The sequence below is a fragment of the Lupinus angustifolius genome, unplaced genomic scaffold (assembly GCF_001865875.1).
Source record: "Lupinus angustifolius cultivar Tanjil unplaced genomic scaffold, LupAngTanjil_v1.0 Scaffold_45_85, whole genome shotgun sequence".
In the NCBI taxonomy this organism is placed as follows: domain Eukaryota; kingdom Viridiplantae; phylum Streptophyta; class Magnoliopsida; order Fabales; family Fabaceae; genus Lupinus; species Lupinus angustifolius.
Window position 1 is genome coordinate 3,492 of NW_017721836.1, and position 26,361 is coordinate 29,852.

General features: G+C 33.1%; 1 protein-coding gene across 1 annotated transcript; it reads right to left on the bottom strand.

Moving 5' to 3' along the window:
• Positions 1-5,787: 5,787 nt before the first annotated feature.
• On the bottom strand, positions 5,788-13,786 carry LOC109338855 (serine/threonine-protein phosphatase PP2A-2 catalytic subunit-like). Its single transcript, XM_019576203.1, has 10 exons — positions 13,509-13,786; positions 11,742-11,798; positions 11,373-11,456; positions 10,176-10,247; positions 8,585-8,656; positions 8,180-8,220; positions 7,210-7,276; positions 6,721-6,912; positions 6,547-6,636; positions 5,788-6,196 (listed from the first exon to the last, which is right to left on the bottom strand). The coding sequence occupies exons 1-10, from the start codon at positions 13,584-13,586 to the stop codon at positions 6,023-6,025; spliced, it is 927 nt and encodes a 308-aa protein (XP_019431748.1). The 5' UTR covers positions 13,587-13,786; the 3' UTR covers positions 5,788-6,022.
• Positions 13,787-26,361: the final 12,575 nt, after the last annotated feature.

A 26,361-nucleotide genomic window follows, 5' to 3' on the forward strand; every position in this document is an offset into this window, starting at 1 on the left:
TCTGATTGTACTAGTTTTGACAATAGGAGAAAATGTGTCACAATAGTCTACCCTTTCTACTTGATTGAATCCTTTGGCCACTAACTTTTCTTTGTACCTATCCAAAGTTCCATCTACATGGTACTTTACTTTGTAAACCCATTTGCAATCAATTGGAAATTTATTATCTGGTAATGGGACTAGAGACCATGTGTTGTTTAGCTGAAGAACTTATAGTTCCTTATGCATTACTTCTTGCCAACATGGTATGGATGAGGTTGCCTTGTAGGTAGATGGTTCTAGTGTGGTTAAGACAACAAAACAAAAGTTCCTGTAATGAGAGGGACAATTACCATAGTTGAATTGAGAAGAAATGGGATAGAGAATACTTGTAGCATTGTTGGTTTGTGTTATTTGGAGGTAGCAAGTTTGCAGTGGTAATATTGGAGGTGGGATGAGGGTTTTCTAGTCCTGGTGGACTACCTAAGGGGAGTAAGTGGATTAGATGTGGTTGGAGAGTTGGATGGTTAAGGTTGGATTGGTAGTTGAGGTAGAGTTGGAGGTTGTTGTAAAGGAAGCATGTCAGCGATATCTAAGTCTGGTGTGTCAAAGCATTGTGGAACAGGTTGACAGATAGGAGTTTTGTTAGTGGTGTTGATGTAATTGAAGGGAAATTAGTCTTCATAGAAGATAGTATTTCTGGAAAGAAAGATGGAGTGAGATGTAATGTTATATAGGATGAAGCATTTGGTTCCTTCTTGGAATCCAAGAAAAGCAGCCTTGATAACTCTTGGCTGAAATTTTGTTTTGTGGGATTGTAGAGTGGTTGCATATGCCAAATAGCAAACAACCTTTAAGTGGTCTATGGGTGGGAGGGTCTTATATAGGCATTGGTATGGACTCTACTGTTTGAGTAATGGTGTAGGTAATCTGTGGAGTATGTGGACAATAGTTAGATAACAAAATTCCCAAGGTTTGAGGGTAGGTGTGATTGAAAGAAAGGGGCTCTTACAACGTTAAAGATGTGTTGGTGCTTTCTTTCAACCACCCCATTTTGTTGTGAAACCCCATGTTCTACGATGGATGATACCTTTAGAAGCAAGGTAATCATGCATCAAGAACTCAACACCATTGTCACTCGTCAACCACATAAGTTTCTTTCAAATTTGGTTTCTATGAAGGAAATGAAATTAATAAGGTGAGGTCTAGCCTCAGCCTTTGATTTGAGGAGAATGGTCCATGTAAATCTTGTATGGTCATCAACTAATGTAAGAAAGTACTCGTGACAAAAATAGAGGGGACAAAATGAGGTCCCCAAATGTCAGCATGTAAAATATCAAAGCAATGTGAAGAATGAGAAGTGCTTGTATTAAAAGGGAGTCTCTTCTATTTAGACATATGGTATACATCACAAGGACTAAAATCATGTCTAGCATGAATATAAGGAAACTGTATGTTGAATTGTAACAAAACAGAAATAGGTATATGGCCTAATTTAAGGAGCCATAAGCAATTGCTATTAGCAGAATTAGTAAAATTGACAGAATTCATTCTGAAGTGTCTAGAGTTTTGGAGATCTAGCATGAATAGTCCTTGACTAGGCCTACCTGAACCAATCATCTTCTTTGTATGGTTCTGTAAAATTAAACATTGATTATGAGAAAAGATAAGTGGCAATTCAGATCCTGAATTAGTTTGTTGACAGATAACAAATTAATATTAAATTGAGGCACAAGCAGTACATTAGTCAAGCTGCATGAAGCAGTCAAAATAATTGTCTCGGAAGTGCAAGTAGAAATCTTGTTATCATTAGGTAGGGTGATGAACATTGGTGTTATAGATCTAGAAGTGTAAAATTATTTATATCATAAGTGATATGATCTGTAGCAATTGTGTCCAAGACCCAATGAGAGTTTATTCTACCTTGTGAAGTAGATGGAGTTGTTGTTGTTGTTTGTATTGTAGAATTGGCAAAGTGGTATCCCTCCTTTGAATGATGTAGTAGATCTAGGATACTTTGGACTTGCTCATTAGTGAAAATTTTGTTTGCACTATGTTTGGATTTGGTGGGTTCCAACTCATTGCAGAACTTGTTCCCCCTTCCTCTATACATTTGACCTCCTTTCCCCCGAAAATTGGAACTATTATTGGCATATTTATATTGTTCTTGTTTTGTGTTGACATATAAAGTCCTATTTTCATGTTCTAGGGTTGGTATGTTGGACAGACTAAATTGCATTTCTTGTTAAGCAAGCATAGAGAAGACTTTGCTTATGTTTGGAAGGGGATCAATGAGCATTATTTGGGATCTGACATGAGTATACTTCTCATTCAGTCCCTTCAAAAATTTAATTACATAGTTTTGCTCCTTATAGGTCCTTACAAGCTGAATTATTCCACATAAGCATTGTGTAGGGTACTTACAATTGGGAATTGGCCTAAATATTTCAATCTCTTCCCACAAAGTTTTCAGTTATGTAATGAATTCTGAGATGGCAAGGTTACCTTGATCCAAGTGGTAGAAATCATGCAGTGAATCAACAATTCTAAACATGTCGCCTTGTGAATATTTATCTTGTAGATATTTTCACACTTCAACGGCAGAGTCTATCTATAAAATTGATTTGACAATACGTTCTTCCACTGAGTGTTGTATCGATGATAGGATCATGTTGTTGCACTTTGTCCAAGAATTGTGTATAGGATCCGCTTGTGCCATTTGTTTTAGACTTCCATCAATAAAGTTGAGTTTGTTCTTGGAATCAAGAGACAATTTCATTGTCCATGTCGAAGAGTAATAGTTTATTCCATTTAGTAGGGGTGTAACCAAGACTAATGTAGGGGTCTCATTAGAGTGGAGGAAATAAGGCTTGTTATTTTGATCGAAGAGTTGAATTTGGTTGTCCATTTGAAGAAGAATGAGTGCGATCGAGAAATCTAAAGAGGAGTTGGATGTTGAAGATGAACCAGAGCAATAATTGTTCTGATACCATCTTAAAATATTGACGCAATGGAGAGAGAGGAGAAAAACAGGAAGAAAACTTTATTGCTTCTTGCAAGAATCTCACAGAGCTTAGAGAAGAAGAGAGAAATTGAGAAGAATTACAAAAGTGGAAAGTCAATTATCTAACTAATGCAACCTAACTTCTACTTATAGAAGCCAACTAACTAAACAAAGGAAAAATGGGTCTAAAGTCATAAAAGGTCGAAACCGAAAATAAACAATAAAAGAAATAGTTTGGGTTTGCACAAAGATGAGTCCAGATTACAAATAAAACAGAAAAAGAAAAGAGAACGAAGGAGAAGCCATAGTTGCTTCATGATGAAGGTAACTAAGTAATGAGAGAATTTACTGTATAATGAATTTAAAAATGTATGTATTACAAATATAGAATTATGTTAAAAGTAACTCATTTCATAGTAGATAACTAGACAAAATAAAAGAAATTTTTCATAAGAGATTCTTATACCACATTTATGTTAGATCGTATGTTCTTTCTGACTTATTCCTTGCATAATTGAGATTATATCTACTTTAACCAAAAAAAACTATAATTAAGCGCAATTTAATGCAAGAAAGTACACAAAATAGACACTTCTGAAACAAATTTGAGCATATTTGAAGATTTACTATATCACTCATTCACTCAATCATAACTACTTGTCTAATGAACAAGCCTTTAAATATTCCTCAAAGTGTTCAGAACATTTATATTTATTCAATGCACAACTCTAGTTCCTGATTGCATGCTCCATTACTTCAAACCTCTTTGAACCTGATTGCATTGTGTGACAACACAATTCAAAACACTTACCATGTGAGATGGTTCTTTGCAGTTGGTGTAAAACAAGAGATGAACTGGTTGATGGTTCTCATGGCATCGATATGAACTCTAGTGGAATACTATACCTAACTCAATTACATAAGCTAATTTATAAGATGAAGTTATGTAAGTCTTATAAGCAATGATTAGATCATATTTTCATATGATGTGAGACTTATCTTAACAAACCACTAATGCCCACGAGTGGACATCTGGAGTGTGAAGTTTATAGGAATCAACATATATGGATGATCCATCAGAAGGGCCAATCTATGATACCATATTAGATGGATAGAACTAACTCAATCCAAAATCTATCTCAAGGTGAAGGTTATCTAAACCTTATAAGCAATGACTCGATCATATTCTCATATAGATTTGTCTTAAGATAGGTGAGAGAGGTAAAGACATGATTTATGACTAAATCATATTCACTTGATACACAATATTTTTCGGTACGAGCATAAGTACGTGGTACACAATACGCTACCTACCAATATAGGATATGCAAGAAGTATAGTAGCCAATATACTAATTGGTTTCGTGCTACATTTTAGTTGACACTCTAATATTTTATTTATCTATTAGTTAGATGGTAATTATAAGAAAAAAATTAAGTTATATAAATAAGTTCTAACCAACTACATTACTATTACTATTACTATTATTATTATTATTATTATTATTATTATTATTATTATTATTATTATTATTATTATTATTATTATTATTATTATTATTATTATTATTATTATTATTATTATTATTATTATTATTATTATTATTATTATTATTATTATTATTATTATTATTATTATTATTATTATTATTATTATTATTATTATTATTATTATTATTATTATTATTATTATTATTATTATTATTATTATTATTATTATTATTATTATTTTATATAATCAGTTTAAATTCAATTGATAAATTAAAATGAGACAAAAAATGTCAAATTTCAGAACTTTAGTAGTCCAACCTATAAAACTAATTTCTAAGTGGTCCAACCTACAAAAATAATTTCTAAATGGTCCAACCTACAAACAACGCTTTAGACTAGTAACATAAGACCTAACTAGATTCCCAGATGATTAAAATGTAAAGAGTTCGACTTCAGAAGTGACACTTGTTAAGAGAGAGACATTCAAATCCTTACTCATAAGGTGAGAGAATACTCTTAGTAATTCCAAAAAAGTGCCAATTTAGTCCTTATCTCTTTTAAGTATTTTTAATTCCATCATTCTTAATGTGTTAAATTGAAGTTTCAATGGAATATAATTAAGGGTGGAAACAGTTTAGGCCGCCTACCAGAGGCCTATTACATAGTCTATAATAAGTTAGGACTCAAACTTTTTGAAAAGCCTATTTACTTTAACATCAGACTTTAAGCCATCTAAAAAACCTATTAAGCATAACAGACCGGTCTATTTAGTTATAATATGCAACATATTTATATTATACAATTTTAATATAAGTAATATTAATATATATATATATATATATATATATATATGTAATTTTGATAAAAAAATGTATACAAAAATATAATTTAATTGTTAGGGTTAGAAAAGTTTAATTAAAAATAAAAATATTAGCATATTTAAATGTGTACATGATGACATATTTCAAGATTATATATTATAACAAGCCTTTAAACAGATCAGGTTAGGCTTTTAAACAGCCCAGACTTAAGCTTTGAAAAAAATAATAAACAAGCTAACAAGCTAGGCCCAAGCTCCTATATGCTATATATATATATAGGCTTTAAGGCAAAGTCTGGTCTATTTCCACCCTTAAATATAATAAGGACAAAGAAATTATGTAAATGGTGAAGATAACAGGAAAGAAGAGAGAGGAAGTACCAAAAAGGAAGGACTTCTACCAATCATTAGAACCATCTACATAAACCCTTCCCCATAACAATAATCCTAAACTGAGAAAAGAAAGTTTAAGATAGCTACAAGTCAAATTAAAGTAATAGTAATTTGTAGAAACAATAAAATTGATACATTGCATGTTGGAAAGGTACACACACATGGCAACTATAGTATATATCCCCTGTTCCTCAGCTTCCTCTACTCAATTATCATAACTAGGTAATAACACATCCAGAGAAGCCTAACTTCAAAATGTAATGAATTAATTTGATGCATGGCAAGGAACTAGTTGCTGGTGGTGAACTACTACTACTGAAACAGAAGAGTTTGTGTTCATAGGAAGTAATCTGGTGTTCTTCTGGTTACATCAGGCTCTCCTCTCCTTGGAGCTGGCTCAAACTGAATGAATGTGTGTCCTTTGCAGTCATCAACTTCAAGTATTGATGCCATATTCCCACATCTATAACAGTAATTAGGTGCACTAAATATGGTAACTACCTTTTGATCCTGTAAGGAGGAAAAGCATAAAAAATCATCCGCCATCACCATCATCAATGAAAATAATAAAATATAAAGTAAATGGACATTCCGGTCTCTCATGTTTTTTGACCTTACCAGTTTGGTCCTTCAAAAAATGTAAAACCAAATAAAAAATCAAATGTTTTTAAGGTCAAATTAGTATCTATCAAGTGTTGTAAAACATGTTAAAAATGACTAATTTAACCCACATTTAAAAATTTTGGGGACCATTTTGGGTTTTTCAATTTTTGAAAAGACCAAACTAGTAAAGTCGAAAAACATGACGGACTGAAATGAGTATTTACTCTAAAATAAATAAATGAGCTCTGAGTATTTACATGACCCCAGTTATATCCTTCCATAACCAGCTGGTGAGCTCTGGCAATCAGCTTCAAGTTATTTGTATGGTTAAATTGTTCAGATATGTCCTATAAAAGGAGAAGGCAACTTCCACATATAAGCAATCAACAAAAATAGGTGAAAACATTACAGGTTTGGCACAACTGGGTTACCTGGCCAAAGGTATATCCAGCACCTCTAGGAGAGATGCCCCAACCACAACGATCATCCGGATCAGACCATAGAAGATCACACATGGGCCCCTCATGAGGAACTTCTTGTACACGATCGAAATTACGTACGTTATCAAGGGTTTCGATAGATGGGGACAGCCCACCATGAAGACAAAATATTTCAGATTCAACCTTCATAAAGAACAATGTATCATTTCAGAAACAATCAATTATTAAAAACCTGGAGAATATATTTTGAGAATACTGAACTAACAGCTGTTTTTACAGAAGAATAGTTTTACAGAGGAAAATAAGAGAAATGGCTAACTACATGCAACTCAAAAACAAGCCTGCTGGATTAGTAGTAAGATCAAAACTTGCAATATGAATTTAAGAACAATGAAAATCTATCCAACATGAGATATAGTAATAATTTTACAAATCTAATCAGAGGCTATATATAGTTTTTTCCCAAAGTACGTAACTAACCAATGCTGTCAATGGAAAGTAATCAAACAAATCAGTGAAGATCTTCCAAACATTAGCACTGCCATACCTGCAAATCAAATAAGAATATTCATCTTAAAATAGAAAGGTTTGATAGAATGAAAAACAAAGGATTAAAATGGAAAAGTGCAAATATCAAACAGGGGAGAAAATGTGGCATAAAACAGAAAGCAAACAGCTCAATTAGCAATAAGAATTCCAAATCAACTGTCATTGAATTTAATGTGATCTAATTTATAATTGTATCCCAACTTTGAGACATTGCATAATTAGTTGCAAATTCATGTTTTTCTTCAGTATATCACATCAAAAAATGAGAAGTTCTCAGAATACAATATTATTTAGCTGTGTCCAGGTAATATTGAATATGTAAAAATGTATACATAAATAGCTCCTATGAAACCATAATATGATCAATGACAAAACATAAATTTCTTAGACATCAATCATTTGATAGCCAGTTTCTAATTAATTCAGGGATTCCATGCTGCCTGTGGGTGAGCCATAAATCAAACCTCGGTTTTTTTTTATCTCAAGAGTTACACCTTAGTCCTTACTGCAAATGATATGGCATTTTCTTGTTTACTGAGTGTAAGTGGGTAGTCAAATTAAACTGTCTTCTATTGTAAAAATTCATCCAAGAAAAAATAAATATCTAACTCTTTCAATCATGTCTCTACAAAAGAGCATTGAAGTACAGAGAACTGCTTTTATCATTTAGCTCACACCAAAAGAGAAAATATTAGCAAAAAGCAGAAAGACATACCAGCAGGAAAAGAACATACATCAATGACAGTTACTGTAGAACATAATGAAGGTTAAGTTTACAAAATAATTGCAAAAAAATACTGACCTGAGAACAATGACAATCACACATTTAAGTTAAACAAAGACAGATTAATGTTCACCAAAATAACAAAAAGACAGAATAATGAATTTAGCAGGGGCTTACTTCCGTAGACACTCATCATAAAACCCATAAACTTGAGTAATCTGCAATAGAAAGCCTAAATCAGCCATTAACATTCAGAAACATATAATGACAACTTAACCCAGGAAGTCATAAACTTAGAATTATAGCTTATTGTCAATCAATCACTTTATCAAATTCAGTAGTATCAAAATTTATGGATGTGTACTTTGGTTCCCCAATAGAGTAGGTATCAATTGTGTCCTTTGATAGTACATTGTTTGCTTCTGGATACACATGGAAGGATGAGGCAAAAGGAGATTGATTTTAGAAAACAATTGAGAACTCAATTGACACTCACCATTGACCATGTCTGCGGAAAAAACAGAGTCTGTCTAACATTTAATTCAGAACTATCAGAAAGGTCATGATAAAGTATAAACAAACCTGTCGACTTTCATGATTTCCTCTCAGAATTGTGATACGCTGGCGATAACGCACTTTGAAGGTAACCAAAAGCTGCATTATGACTTAATTAGAGCAAAAATATTACAAAATTAAAGAAATACTATCTGGCAGAAATAAACATCATTCAAAACATGCCATTCAAAAATGTTATCAACTTGTATGACAATCAACTTGGATGTCATGCACCACATCACCTCCTATGTATTCAGTAACACGCTATCGCACTGGGATAGCGGTGCCGTGGTGGTTGCCGACCTTTCCAGACGACGGAAGGGCGTGTAGCAGCGTGGATGGCCGTCGCGCCTGTCACAGGTCAAAGAGCAACAACTTTACACGCCAAATCGTCAGTCAGAACCCGCTCCAACAAGGTTGTGCATGAAACCCTAATTTTTAAAGAGGAAAAGCCCTTTTTGCTCTTATTTTTTAATAAGTGACAGTTTTTTTAAGGGTTTTGGGTAATTTACCCTTCCCTCTTCAATAAACATGTGAGCAGTGCGTGAAACCCTAAAATAAAACACTCTGCAGCAGTAACTGCAAAAAATGTGGAACCCACTTCCCCATCTTTCCCTCTCTATGCAACAGCATTGAATAAGCTCTGTGATTTTGGCTATTCACTCTCATCTCAACCTCACATATATACATTTCAAGGTCAAAGCTTCTTCCCCTCACTTCCCTTCTCATATACCCACTTCTTTCACAAACATGGTCTCATCTCAACCTCCCACTATCACACCATTTTAGTACTTTAGGTGTATTTTTCCCCTTAGCTGTATCGGTCATCCCATATCCCACTATAATGTTCTTTGGGCCGGCCACTATACTCCATTATCCACAATTGACTACCTAGATCTCTTCATGTTAACTTTAATTTCTATGCAGGGGTTTTACTATGGCATCCAACATGTTATGTAGACATAAATGCATCATATAGATGCAAAAATTAGGTGTTCACATTTAATTTTGGATAGCATGTTAAAATCACAAAATAATTGCAATAATCCCACAAACATGCCATGTTGCATTGTCATGAGTACAGGAGTATGTCCTGAAGAAATAACTTCAATGATTCATTTTTGCCTCTAGATTATGTCTGGAATAGGGTATGGTTGTTTTGGCTTCGCTCTGGTGTAAAACCCATAGGGGCTTTTTAGCAGGATTAATATGGTAGATTTGCAGAGAGATTAGCATGTTTTGTTGCATGTCCCTTTTGATTAGTATGTGTGTTCCTCTTGTCATTTTCTCCCCTCTTTTCTAAAAATATTTCTTTTCTTATAAAAAATAAAGAAAAAATATATCATAATGAACTATGAAGGTCTAGAAATGAAAAAGTTCCATGTCAACAAACAACTGCTGATGAACTAAGTAATGTTAAACTCATCTATGCATATATCATATTACTGCCACAAGATGTACAATTAAAGTTCAGTGACTTCTAAGGCTTGTGAGATTTGACAAGAATACCCCCTTGTCCAATAATCCAACAGACTTATGACAAAAATAACAATAGAATAAAACATTGCAATTTGAACTACCAAGAAGACAAAAGATAAACCGCAAAAGTCAGACTTACCGTTACGGTCTCAACAGAATAATACCCACGGTCAACATAATCTCCCATAAATAAGTAATTTGTATCTGGACACTGACAACAAAAAGTTGAAACCAGAAATGAGTATTCCACCATCACGTTTCATAGACAGAAATATATAAAAGTTTGCAAGAAGTGATGCTAAAAATAATGGCTCAACCAAGTAACAATTCCTAAAACAAATACGACATAAGTGCTTAAATTTGAATTTGATATAAGAACAAGAGATGCTTAGTAACTAAGGCTTATGATTGCTGCTGATCAACAATCCAGGCTGCTTTCAATTAAAAATAACACTTCCTTCAGTTACCTTAGGTATGTCCTTCAAAAGATAAGGTATGTCCTTCAATCAAGTTCGAAGCACTTTCCAGGAATCTCAATTACAATTAAATCTTAATTCATACAAAAGAATGTATCTACCTACAGCAGTATCATTACCATACTCTTTTTTAAACCAAAATCAATTGCATGGTTTGAATATTTCTATTCAATTCTTTTACTGACTTAAAACCCCACAGTAGACTATCTATGGCATAGGCTCTGGCCTAAGAATACTTCTCTTTGCAATCCCATCCTCCATTGTTCTGTTTTGTGGGTTTAATCTCTATATTTCCCTGACCTAGTGAAGCTCCATTAGAACGAGATATGATTGCACATAGCAATATGACCAATGATATTAAAAACACAGCAATTTTTCTGATCAAAACAGCCAAAAAAAGAAAAGAAAATTTCCTTGAGTAGAAAATTTTGCCCTTGATTGTCACAAGATGTCTCATTATAGGACATTAGCACTAATAAACCAGGTAAAAGTACACCCTTTTCATTGATAATATCAAATTTACTACATTTAATCCATCAAGTAGCAGTTCCATGGACTACACAGTGAAAATTTAAATAAAGAAGCACTAATAAACCAGGTAAAAGTACACCCTTTTCATTGATAATATCAAATTTACTACATTTAATCCATCAAGTAGCAGTTCCATGGACTACACAGTGAAAATTTAAATAAAGAAGCCCCCCTTCTACAGTGGAATATGAATATGAAAATTGATAATGTAACTGAAGGCTCATGTAATTTCCTGATTTTTCAATTATTATTTAGCTCAGAACTTCATACATCTAAAAAGCATGCATCAAGTACGTACTAAATACAAAATCCGCCATAAGACAAAATACCTTCCCTCCAATGCGAAACAGCTCTGCAAGGTCATGGAATTGCCCATGAATATCACCACAAATTGTAACAGGGCTTTTCACAGGCTGCAATTATCAGCAAATAAATTAATATTTTCAGCTTTTTCAGCCATTCAAAACCATAGTAATTTTAAGCCATACAAGTGTAATTGTAAAAAACCTAGCACGGCCCAGAAAGCTAATAACAGTTACTCAAACGATGATGATGGTCACAAATTGAGGGCAAAAACAGTACATAATGCAAAAATGTTGGTGAGATGAAATCAATGCGTAGAATCCTCAAAACTGAAGAGCACAAAGACACAAAATGTGCAGACATAAATAAAAAAACATTTCATAAAGTAAACAAACCTGAACATTACTCTCTTCCATCAAAATTTCCTTTGCCTTATCACACAAGGCCCTTACCTGCATATAAAAGTGCAAATGTAAAGTCGAATTTGGATAACTGAAAGAAAAAAGTAACACATGTGAGTTCAAAGCTCAATAGCAAAAGGGCTTCCTTACATGGGGAAGTGAATCAAACAAAATAAAGATTACAAGAACAACCATGCTAGACTATCACACTGCAGTCTTCAACAAAATTGAGGAAATAAAAAGGAATAATAGTTAAAAATTAATTGTAACTTGCAATTGGTTTTTTATTATCCCAGCAAACCCAAGGAAACTATTGACACTGGGTTGTCCATAGCCAAGACAAAGATGATTAAATTTGATTATGTTTGGCTTTCCCTTTATGAAACTGATATCTTTTGCTCGATTTGTTGTTTTCATTTGTGAAACTGAACCAAAATCATAAATGATTAGATTACTTGTTTCTTTGGGGACTTAAGGTCAGTTTGCAATGTTTATAAGTCTGTGATGATGTTTCTCTCAGGACATTTTTTTAGCTTATTTTCAGTTAATTGGGTCATACATGAAATAAGAGTAAAGTTGGGCCTGAATTTTTCATTAAAAAATATGTTTAGCCAAAAACCAATTGGACTGAGCAAAGCTAAACCAACTGGAACTGGTTTGGTTAGGTTTTGTTTAGTTATCCAAACAGAACAAAACAAAGAAGTTTCCAATATAGGAACCTGGGTTATAGTTTCCTCTATTCACTGACTAATCACCCATCAAATGCGACAAAATAATGCATATAACCCAAAAAAAGTGGAAATAATTTCCTCTAATTCATTAATAATTGCACTCATTCACTCAATGAACCAGCTTTTCTTTTTTATATTTCTATGTCTTTGCTGGCACATGGCACCATCTCCATTTAAATGGGAAAAAACAATTTGTCAACAAAATCCCGCAATTTCAGAAGTATCATAAAGAAGGCAACCAGAAGCACCATTCATGATGAAACAGACCCTGTTTTGTGGATGGAGTCCCAGCTCAAAGACTACAGTTTCAAAGAGCTCCAAACTTCTTAAACACAAAATGCCAACCAAGTGAAACAACTAAGGCCAATAAAGAAAATTAGCATTTCCTTAAACGCAGAAGAATAAGGCAGCATGTCATGGATTGGCAAAACACTTTTCACAAGTCCCACTCTCCTAAATTAAAAAATAATAACAAGCAAAAAATGCATTTTCAATTCTTAGGAGCTTGACACGCGAATAATTTGTCATAACTTACAGGGCTAAGACAAAGCATTCAATCCCGTCTTCTAGTATTAGTCAAGAGCTCAGTTAATATAAAAAATCCCTGGCAACACAAATACATAGCAAAAAAGTACCTCCTATTCAAATAAAACACACAGATATATAGCATGAAAAAAAAAATCTCCTTTCAAAGAAAAAAGAGGCAAATAGTGAACTCAATTGTAACAATCTAATATGTTCTACACCTTAAATGCAGAAATGACAACAATCACGATAAATTGAATTAGCCCTAAAAGTGAGAATAATCCACCAACCAAAATGAAAAAATATAAAATGAAAATCCACAAATCACTTAACTAGGTCGAATTCTACAAATCTAACAGAACATTGAAACAAAACGCGGAACAACTGCAATGGCATTTCTCAAAAGAAAACAAATTTCAATTTCTCTGCAAACAAACAACAACAAATCGATTCGGTTTTCAAGATCCGCATTTTTTAGAAGAAAGAGGAAATTGAATGGAATTACCTCTTGCTCTGACAAGGGTTTGCACTGCATGAGATGAGAAATCTGCTCATCGAGGTTTCCATGAGAATCCGAATCCATAATGCTTGATTATTCCTAATTCCTCTTTCTTAGAAATGGTGAAACCCTAGATCTCAGATTTTTTGTTTTTGTTATTAGTTTCTTTTTTTCTTTCTGGTTTTTGGAGAGAGAGAAAGAAAATAGAGAGAGAGAGAAGAGTGGTGAAGGTGGAGAAACCAAAGCGTTGGAGGCTTTTGCTTGGTTCTCGTTTTATTCGATATAAATATAACCACTACTTTTTTGGGGGCAAACTTTTGAAAATAATAATTGCTAGTGTTGACTAAATGTTAAAAACGTACGATATAATATTTAGAGTAAAAGCCGATAAAATGTTGATATAATAGTATAAGATCTTACTATATTTTCAAAAAGTTAATGTTTCGAATCAGAATTTCTTCACGAAGTTCTTTTCCTAAGACGAACTAGGCATTTCTCAAACACTTACAACAAGAGTAAATCGTAAAAATCAAATTATTTTAGTCATAAATCAAATTCCAAATCATCAATGAATAAAAAAGAATCAATCTTAGCTAAGAAGCAATCTAATTAAATATTTTCATATACAAATTGATACAAGATGAATTCAGAACTTGTAGTTCATAGAGAAGTGTTGGCTTCTCCATGATCATGCAAAAACTTCATTATTTCTACTTCCTAACCTTTATATCATCATTCCAACTTCATACAATTACAAACTAAGAAGACTAGAAACCATCTTAAGAAAATACATCAAACTCGATTCCTAACTTCCTAAGTACTGAAAATAGGTTCTAGTATATCTAATTTGGCGTCCTTGATCTCCTTTTGTATATTTGACTTTTGGCTCATTGCTGAGCGCAACGACGGTGCGCTCAGCGCACCTCCTTTCGTATCAGATCCTTTGACTTGCTTCTTTCACGCTCAATGTCTTCTCCATTGAGCTCAGTTGCTATGCTAAGCGCAAGTCAGCTGATTTGTGACTTTTTGCATGTTTGTGCCATTTTGGCATATTCCTTGGCCCATTTAGCCCTTTGCAATCCTGAAACATCACGAAAACTCAAATAGTGGGATTAATCCAATTTATCACCAAAATTTCAATTATGATCATATAAAGCAAGTATTTAAAGTCAAAATATATTAAATTATCCTTATAAATTAAGGTAATTTTGGAACCTAACATTTGTATGTTGTTTTACATCATAAAAGTTATTTGACATCTAACTTCAAATCTAAAAAAATCAATTTTAGAAGAAATATTTTTCCCCACAAAGTGTTGGATTTTTCTTTTGATTTTGAATATTTTTCTTCCATCAAGTTTTTCTCTCATTATAAGTCTCTCAAATTAACTATTAAATAATTAGTATTAGTTTATACAAAGAATTTTGTAGATATTTTCATAATTTACTATATGAAAACGTTTTTTTAATGCAATGCAAACAATTTATATGAGGAGGATCCATTTACTCCAAGAGTAAGTATTTTAAACTAATTCCTCATTCTAGTCATCAATTATATAGACATCTAATGGTTTAGATCTACTCACTAATTCAAACCATTAGTTTTTCCTAGAATTGATGACTAGAATGTTGAGTATGTTTAAAAAACTTACTCTTAGAATAAGTGAATCCCACACTATATCTATATATATATATATATACAAATAAAATATATTTAATAGTGATATTTTCACAACTTTACCAAAAAGACAAAATAAATTTCAAATGATTTTTAGAAACAAGATAAAGTTCAAAATCCAATCTGTCTTGCCACTTTTATTTTTAACAAAACACATGTAGCCTTTAAAATTATAAATGCAAATGTCGAAAGTGTCAGCCTTTATTAGGTGAATCATGTTTTAAACCTAAACTCAATCATAGATCCAAAACTAATCTAATCCCAAATATCAATTGAGTTAGTATTTGAGTTTGGTCCTAAACCCGATTAAATATGATATATATCTCATTTATATAAAATATTTTCAATATTAATTATTATTATGAATATGTTATTTGATATACCAAATGATTATGTATATATATTGTTAATCATTTATACATGATGAAAAATTAAAGAATCATTGACACTTTTGATCAAAGCGATATTATTATTCGATACATAATTGAATAGATCCACATACAAATATGATAAATGAGTGACCATGGTATGAGTCAAGTCATGTTTGTCTCTTACTCGTCTCTAAATATTGCTCGGATATAGTTTTGAACTTGAACTCAATCCTAAACATGATAAGACCCAAACATATTTGAACCCAACAATAAGTGAGCGAGTAGGGTTAGGTTCTACTCACTTATAATCCTAACTATTAGTGCTAACATTTGAGTCCATAATGATTTTGTAATTCATGAAGTTGATACACAATTCACTTTTGTAGGGATTAATGATATGTTAAATGGAAGGAGAATGAGAAAATTAGTCGAGTTTCTCACCATGTGCATATAACATGATGAGTAATTGTATATCTACTATCATGAAGTTTAAGACCTAATTAAATGGTTCATAGTCATATAGTAAACGTGTCATGTTTTAATATGTCTATAGTATCCAATGTGCTAGGGACATAATCAATTATTCAAGAAAAAATCAATTTCATCTTATTTAAGTGTCCTTCTACCGAGTTTCATAAAAGCATTATTTAACTAACCAAAATATAAAAGCATCTTAAGAATAAAGAGTAGAAATAGGATATGAATTTTATTCATTGAATGAATATTAAATTGAATATTGCCTGGATGAAAATACAAAACCACAAGGAATCATTTATATAAAAGGAATGAAAAACTAATTACTCTAACCAAAACTAACAAACCAATTAACAAAAGCCCAATACAAAACTAACTCAAATAACAAAGTATATTTCAACATTGATAATCGATTATCCATTATAAAATTACAACTATTTTAACATTCTCACAAGCTGTACGGTATCACGCATTCCAAGCTTGAAATTATTATGTTGAACACAATGATATACTTTATTATCTTCTCTTGCTAGTGAGTGAATCTTGATCTCCTAGTCTTGAAAACAAAATGGAAGCAATATTGACACTTAACCACCATAGGCAGAAGCAACTTCATCCAAAGCTTAATCATCTATCTTAACATAAGCTTAACCAACCAAACCAACCATAATAGATGAAAGAGAGAAAAATGGATCTTAACCTTGATCTTAATATGTTGTATTGGGTTTTATTCTATTGGGCTATTGGGCTATTGTTATATAAAGCCCCTTTACCCTTTTTAGTTTTTCTGTTATTATGTTAATTAGTTAGCTTAGTTAGGTTTCCTCTTTAAGTTTCTTTCCTATATAAGGAAGTTATTCATTGTTATCAATCAATCAATATTCATTTTCAATCAATAAAGTCATTTCATCATTTTCACCATGTTGAAATCCAATATGGTATCAGAGCTCTCAAATTGAGAGCTCTGTTGTGTACTCACTATTCCTTTTTTTTCTTCCAAATCTCCATTCAAATCAATCACTCATCTAATTGCAAAAGCTACCTTCCATCTACCCCACTCTCCCTTTTTCCATTGCATTCATCTTCTTGTGAAATCTTGCCGATAGTGGTTAACAATCTTTCCTCCTTCAAGTTGCGAGTCGTCTTCTTCATTTCAAGTTGAAAAGCCCAGATCTTCATCATGCAGATAGAAAATAACAACAAAGATCATCAATTGATGAATGTCTCTCAAAACCCATGAAGCCTGTTTTACTTACATCCTAGTGAGAATCCCAGATTTATCCTAGTATCTCCTCCCCTTGATGGCACAAATTACAATTCTTGGAGTAGAGCTATGAGAAGAGCTCTCAGATCCAAAAACAAATACAAATTTGTTAATGGCACCATTAGAATGTCAAGCACAATCGATCCTACCTTTGAATCTTGGGAAAGATGCAATAATATGATAGTGTCTCGGATAAATAGATCACTATTACCTCAGATTTCCCAGAGTGTTGTTTACATAGATGAAGCTCAAGAACTGTGGCAAGATCTTAAAGACAGGTTCTCCAAGGGAGACTATTTTAGAACTTTCGATCTTCTTCAAGAAATCCATTCAATACGGCAATGAGATTGTAATATCTCTAGTTTCTTCACTGATCTCAAAACAATTTGGGAGGAACTGAATGCTCTACGACCACTAATCCCATGTACCTATGATGTGAAGTGTGCATGTGAATCTATGAAAAACATCAACCACTATCGAGAATCTGAATATGCCATTTGCTTCCTTAAGGGTCTTAATGACAAATATGGAACAATTAAAGCACAAATCCTACTAATGGAACCACTACCAACAATAAACAAGGCATTTTCTTTGGTCATACAACAAGAAAGGCAATTGGATGGAGTAATCATTGAGGATCAAAGAACTGTTATCAATAATATCACCTCAAGGTCAAGCTGGAGAAATTCGTCACAAAAGGGTACTAGATTCAATCCAAGAGGACTACAAGATACCAATAGATTCAATAGCAGAGGTATGTATAACGTAAATTCAGTCTTATACCAGGGACAACTCTAGAAATAGATCTAATGGCAGATGTATTAGAACCAAGATTTGTGCCTTTTGTGGGAGAGAAAACCACATTGTTGAGACTTGCTATTTCAAGCATGGGTTTCCCCCTACTTTCAAGCCTAGACAAAGGCAAACTAAATCTACTATCAACTCTAGCATATGTCAAAGTGATACCACACCAAGTACCTCCACCATAAATGAAGAAAAGGATAATGATGAGAAAGTTGTTTTGACCTTCAAATCTACCTATTGTGTGAATCAAGCCTCAATTGAAAAAGATATTCATCATCATTTAGGTATGTATTCTTCTCCCAATTATTGGATACCCGACACAGGGGCCACATATCACGTTACTACTGATCTATCCACCAGAAATGAAGAAAAGGATAATGATGAGAAAGTTGTTTTGACCTTCAAATTTAATCATTGTGTGAATCAAGCGTCAACTAAAAAAGATATCCATCATCATTCAGGTATGTATTCTTCTCCCAATTATTGGATACTCGACACAGGAGCCACATATCACGTTACTACTGATCTATCCAATTACACAACTTACCATATTTATGGACTTATGATGTGAAACATGCAGCCTATGTGATTAACAAATTGCCTACTTCTGTTTTGAAAAATAAATCCCCTACTGAAGTTCTACTAGGAGAACCACCTTCTCTTACCAACCTGAAAGTTTTTGGTAGTTTATGCTATGGCACAACCCTTGTCCAAGGTAGATCCAAACTTGATCCTAGAGCTAAGAAATGCATTTTTCTTGGTTATAAACCTGGAACCAAAGGGTACACACTTCTTGAATTACAGACCAAACACCTATTCATCACAAGAAATGCTCAATTTTATGAGCATATATTTCCATACTACAATACCATTCCCTCATCTGCCATCACTGAAAACCCAACTGATGCTCATAACTTCCCTTTGGAAGTTCCTTATCCTTCATTCCAACCACCTCCCACTGACCAACCTTCACCCTCTACAATTCCATCCAACCCTCCTATTCCACAAACTCAAACCAACAATAATACTCCTATTAGAAGATCTCACAAGCCTCACATACCTTCTACCTACCTTAAAGACTTTCATTGTAGTCTTCTTAACTCATCACATCATATTGACCCTCATAATCTCACTCACCCCTTAGATGTTGTCCTATCCTACCACACCTTATCTTCAACTTACAAAATTTACACACTGTCCAGTAGTGCTCACAAAGAACCAAAAACCTTCAAACAAGCCATTACCTCTACTGTTTGGGTTCATGCCATGAAACATGAACTTTAGGCATTATAAGAAAATAACACTTGGACCGTAATCTCTCTGCCCCCTGATAAAATGCCTATAGGTTCTAAACGAGTTTATAAGCTTAAATTCAAAGGTGATGGCACCATAGAAAGGCATAAGGCTAGGTTAGTTGCCAAATGTTTCAACCAAACAGAGGGCCTGGATATTTTTGATACATTTGCACCTATAGTAAAACTCACCACCATTAGAATTCTCCTTGTTGTTTCATCTTCTCATAAATGGATATTAGAGCACCTTGATTTTAATAATGCATTCTTATATGGTGATTTTTTTAGGTATCACTAGACATAACACACCTAGAAGGAGGGAGGTTGGATAAGTGTCGTAGTTACCAATTACCACTTTTTGCATCGAAGCCCTATTTTGGAAAAAAGCCTCAGTTAATCGATTAACACTATGTATTAATCGATTTACTCAAAGAAAACAGCAAGTTGTGAAGTTGCTTATTGATTAGCCACTCATTGATAATCAGATACAGATAATGCAAATATACTTGAACAAAATTAAACTCAATATGGCAATTTTACAGTATCCAAATTATCAGCTAAAATTAGGCAATATTACAACTTGAAAAGTAAAGAGATTAAGGATAGAAAAAGCCTGCAACAAGGAATTTTATCCTGGTTCGTTTGCGGGTCCACTTGCAAACTACATCCAGGCCTCCCCTTCTGATCTCGGGAGATTTTCTTCACTAATATTGAAACGAATGTATTTTTACATGCAAACTTCAAATACACAAACTTAGATGCTCCCTTCTTGAATCCAAGAACCCAATTTCTTGGTTTGACTCACCTAATCGCCTAAGAAAACCTTTCTTATGATCTAGCCCCATCCAAGAAAAATGTTCTAAACTCAAGACCTCTAAGTCTTGTTGAAGACTCACTAAGTCTCTTTGGTGGTATGATACCAAGAGACGACTTCCCTTATTATAACACGAAAATAGTACAAAAACAGAGTATTATCAAGCACAATGTAGCTCAAAATATCACAATTAAAACTCAACTAAAAAGCCTATACAAGACTCATAAGTAAGCATGAATATGTATGAGTTAATTGATGTGCGAAAACAGAGAATTTCTATCCTAGAATTCTTCTAAAGAAATGCAAGAATCATGCAAGAACAGATAGCAAAGGTTAACACATTAATCTCATGCAATTAGACCAGAATTAGATCACAATTAAACCATAAACATGATACTATCTCTCACTATCTCACAATGCATTTCTATCTGCCTAAAATGACACAAATGAGCACGAAAAATATGCAACTAGCAATTCTAAAATTGAATGGATGATCTCTTGATGCAAGACCTAAAAACACAGTTTATATAGAAATCCTTTCTAAGACTCAGTTAATCGATTAAGTGCCCTTTTAATCGATTAACGGACTGTTGAGAATATCTATTTTCAGGTATTCAGTTATCTGTTAAAACTGAATTCACGTTAATCGATTAACTCCTTCCTTAATCGATTAACTGACATATTTTTTAGCTAAATTTTAAAATGGTAAACTACCTATATGTTATGTTTATCAACTATACATGTTTTAGCAATATTTATGCCTATGATGCATAAATAACATATATGATTAATGCATGAACATATAATAATCTAGATGACATGTCTCATACCTAACCTAGACTCAATATCTAGGACACACATCTAAGACTCTAAAAGTGACTCTTGTAAGAACTTAGTCTATATATGAGATCCTTGAGTCCGTGGCATGTTGATTTGTTGAGTCATCTTCAAGCTTTCAATGAATCCTAGTATTCATCAAAATACAGGCAATTTAATAGTGCAACACTTTGACACTTGCAGTTTCAATCTCCCCCTTTTTGATGATGACAAACTCCACACCAAATCTTGTATTTATGTATAGCTTGATGATGGTCATAGAATGCACGGTTGTTAATTTCAAAGTTAAAGCGCATAGATGGACAATAGAAGCTCATATTATTTACAACCTGCAAATTCACATCAAACAACAAAACAACATTTCTCCCCCTTTTGACATTATAAAAAAGATAAACGAATTAATCTAATCAAAAGTAAGAAGAGTTATATAATGAAATCAAAATTGTAATCAATCAATTAATTTGGGGATTCAATTAATTAACCAGTTGAAGGAAGCCTGAACAAGTGCACATGTTTACACGCATTTAATCAATTAAGAGTATGAGTTAATCGATTAAAATGACAGAATACATTAAATAAACAAGGTTAATTGCATGAAAGGTTATACAATTACAAATTGAGCATGAAATGATCAAGCATTATTATTATAACATATATACAGCAGACTCAATAAAACAAAATAGATGCAGATAACCAATCATGGTCAAGTACCGTTAAACATAATTCATACTATATATGACATGGATATGCATATGATATAAGCTATATAGTACAAAACCAGTAACGATTGAAGTTCAATCTCATGCATACCAAGTGATAATTGTTTAGCAAAAGTAGATGAAAAATATTACAGCCCAAACAAAAACAAAGAGAAATATGTCTCAAGAGTACAAAATACCAAAATACATGAAAAATAGCCAATAGAAGAACTAAACCAAAGACAACCTAGGGTCTAAGGTCTTCTAATCTAAGGATACGGAGGAAGGTCTTTGTCATCAGGAACTGTCAGACTATCATCTCCCTGAATGAGGACTCTCAGCTTCTCAAATTCTGTACAAAACTGCACAAAACCTATCATTATGTGCTTCAACAATGTTTTGAACAAAGCTCCTCATAGACTAATAGTGGTTATCAATGTAGGCGACCTGACATTCCTCAAATTTCTCCAAGTCTGTATGGTAAGAGTCCTTCAAGGACTAAAAATATAGATCCATTCTATTATTCAGTCTTTGCTCCATTGCATTAAACTGTGCTAATCCAAAGGGTGGTACCTGCGGTTCTGTTCCAGACGACTCCCCCTGAGTTCCTGCATGATGCTGATCCGTTCCTGCCTGATCCTCATCTCCAGATAAGTCCAAATCCACAGTAGTGTTGTAATCTTCTTGTTATTGCCAAGTATTTCCATACTTGTAAATACCCATCTTGTGGATCAAACTTTCACCAACTAGATGATCTTTATCAGAAGACTCCATGATGGTATCAGACACATCAATATGCAGATAGTCGATGATCCTCGACATGAATATACTATAGGGAAACATCTTAGATTGTGATGCCGACACACTATACATGACCTTTAGAATCTCTCAGGCCAATTAATCATAACATTTTCCTTAACAACATACATAAACTTTAAATCATTCACAGTGGGTTGTGCATGATTTGTGTTTCTCTGAACTAAGATGTACGTTATCTAATAGTGCAATAGTCTATTTTCCATAGATAATGACCCATCTTTTGTTAATTCCCCTTGGATATACAGATGGGGACCTCTCAAGCAAGACTTGTAAACCTCAGCATCATCAAATGAATTCTTGACCCAGTCACAATTACCAATGCTAGCACCATTGGTGGATAACCCTCCCACATTCATGAAAATATCCTCACTCAGCTCAAACAACTTTCCAAAAACCATAGATCAATACTTGCCATCCTTATATCTAACTAAAGCAGGGTAAATATTTCCCTTTAGTTCTAAGAAAGTGACAACTCATTGAGCTTGCATACCTTGCGTAAATTCAAAATTTTGTTTTGCCATCCAGGTTAGATCGACATACCTGATGTAGGTTGGTTCCCTGCCCTGAAACTTTGACAATCGAGTCTCTTGTAGTATGAGAGAGTACTAGGGGTCTCCATGGTCCTGCCCCACATTCGGATTCGATGGTGTAGGAGTGAGAGTCCTTCATGGGTGTTGAGTAGTTGTCTTAATCCTTTTTTACTGTCCTCGTTCCATTTGAATACAAGAACCGAGTTGAAGAAGGATTTTTGGGGGAACCTAACCTTAGGGTTTGGAAATGGGAAAGTGGGGTTTCCTTGACAAATTTCAGAGGGAATGAGATGAAATGAAGTACAATGTGGGTAGATGGTGAGGTTTACTCTTCTTTTTGGCTAAGAATTCAGATTATGTTGTTGCCTCTGAGATTTTGAGAGAAAAGGAGATAAAGAGGTTTTGAAAAAATGGCAAACACACTTCTGGTTCTACTTTTCTACTACCGTTAATCGATTAAAAGCAGTACTTAATCGATTAATCATAGTTAAAATTCCAGATTTTTAGAAAAAATGAGCCTAGGTAATTGATTAAAATGGGACATTAATCGATTAAATTTCGTGAAAAATAAATGTTGGCTACTGGAACACATTTTAATCGATTAAGACTCATGGTTAATCGATTAACAGTCATCAGATTTGTAGAATGAAGAAAGTTTTTGAGTTTTAGAAGCATGCAACGATTTCTAACATATATCAAGCAAAATTACGCAAACACACATACATATAGAGCATATTATAATATATCATGGATCATATTAGGACTAAGATGCATTCAACAAATATTCATTTTGAAGCATATTAGACATTTAGCATACGAAGCACATAATAAAGAGTTAGACGATTTTAATCAAGATATGTTTTATCAAGGATTCCAAGTTCTCTTCGAAGAACATAGAAAGTATCTCGTGAGAGGGGCTTGGTGAAAATATCAGCTAATTGCTTAGTAGTTTCAACAAATTCAAGCACACAATCGCCCTTTTCAATATAATAACGCAAGAAATGATGTCTAATTTCTATATGTCTGGTTCTCAAATGCAAAATGGGATTCTTGGATAAGTTTATGGCACTTGTATTATAACATTTAATGGGGATCTTTTCTAGTTTAAGACGAAAGTCCTTAAGTTGTTGCTTCATCCATAGGATTTGAGTGCAACACACACCAGCGGTAATGTATTATGCTTCGGCGGTGGACAAAGCAACACATACTTGCTTTTTACTATGCCATGTAACTAAGGAACTGCCTAATAAGTGACAAGTCTCACTAGTGCTCTTCCAATCCAGCTTACATCCAGCAAAGTCGGAATTGGAATACCCTACCAAGGATAATGAGGTATCCCTAGGATACCATAATCTCATATTTATTGTTCCTTTTAAATATGTCATGATACGTTTAACAATACTATAATGTGAATCTTTAGGTAATTCTTGAAATCGAGCACACATGCAAACACTAAACATAATATCGGGGGGCTCGCAGTCAAATATAATAATGAGCCAATTATCCCTTTGTCGCGCCTTGATTTTCGGTTGCACGACCTCATTAGAGTCGCCACTACATTTTTTCCAGTCAAAAAATGTAGAAAACCTTTTGGCTCAATTGCATTGGGCCTTGGACTTTGATATCCAAGTTCGGGAGTCGATTACACACTAGGGAAAATATTAACATCCTAGTTGCTCGTTTGAATGGTACCCTACTGTATTGCATAGATTATTAATTATGTTACTATTATATTTTTACCAACAAAAAAACTTTATTTTATTATTATGTCTAACAGGAGTGATCTTGGTCCTACTACCCCTTTTGGGAATCAAGACTACGTAGTTCTTTGAGTAGAAAAAGTTTGTTTGTTGGGTTGATTTTATTTCTTAAAAGAAGTAAGGTTTAAATTATTATTTTTCAAAAATTAGTGAAGTATAGCCCTTACATCTGATACCGCATCTCATATTAAAACTTAGTTAATAAATTCCATTTTTGTTTTTTTATTTATGAGCGAAGCATAGCCCTTACGTCCAATACTGCATCTCATATCTTAAAATTGTGGTAATGTGATTTTATTTTTTATTCACTCATAGATCTTTGTTTTATATATATTTTGAAAAAGTTTTCAATTGATATATGGTGAGAAACTAATTAATTACCTATTTTACTTCAAAATTAAATATTTATTAAAAAGAATATTGTAGTGTGTATGCAAATAGTGTATTGTTTATATATTTATTTTTTTGATGTAGTTATAGTTATATGTTACAATCATGATAATTATTATTACTAATACAATTATTGAAAAGAAAAATAAAACTACTATAAAAGAAAGTAATGAAAATGACATAAATCTCATGTTGATTCCAACAACAATGAAATGTTGCAACTCTCAAGAAAAGTGGTGCAAAAAAGTTTAACAAATCTCGAGGAGACATGTAGGAAGTTTGTGTGCAAAACCAAACTCAGAGACATGACTTTGACATGTAATTGAAACTTCTCTACAATGTATTCTAATACAATTATAATTTCTCCCGAGTTTCTTTGTGTTTTTTTCTCATTTTTTTGTATGGAATATCTTGGATTATTGTTTTTTGGTTGAAGATAGTTGTTTTTTTATGATCGTGCGTGGAAGATGATGTTTAGGAAAGAAAATGATTGATGAGTATATTTTTTGTTGAGAGAATGGTAGAGAATTATTAGGAATAAATGATGGATGAAAGACATTTTGGATGAAATTCCTGTGGATTTGTGGTTGAGTAAAAGATGAATGAGAAATTGATGAGTGAGTTGATGGGTGGTTGGGTGTGGGAGATTTCGGGATTGCTGTGGATGATATGAATTCGTTGTGTATGAGAGTTTTTTTGGGATTGCGGATGGAGGGTTTTTGGAAATAGATGATGATGGATGAAGGGTCTTTTAGAATGTATAATTGATGGAAGATTTTTTTGAGAATGAATAATTTTTTAATGGATTGTGATTTGTTAGGAAAGAAAAAATGGTGTGATTTTCTCTTTTTATATCCAAGACTACCCATTAATTCATAGGATGGAATCAATGTTGAGATTTGATTTTATTTCCTTATTAATTCTCAATTGGAAGTCTGATTTCCATCACTACTTAATGCTAATTTTTGCACATGCTTCAAAAAAATACTAATTCCAAGAGATAATCAAGGAGATTCGAAAAATAAACTTTATACATCTTTATTGCATTTTAAGATAGAATCTCAAACTTATTTTTGGCTCCCAACTTAAAATCTGAATTAATTATTATGATACCTAGAATACATCTTTG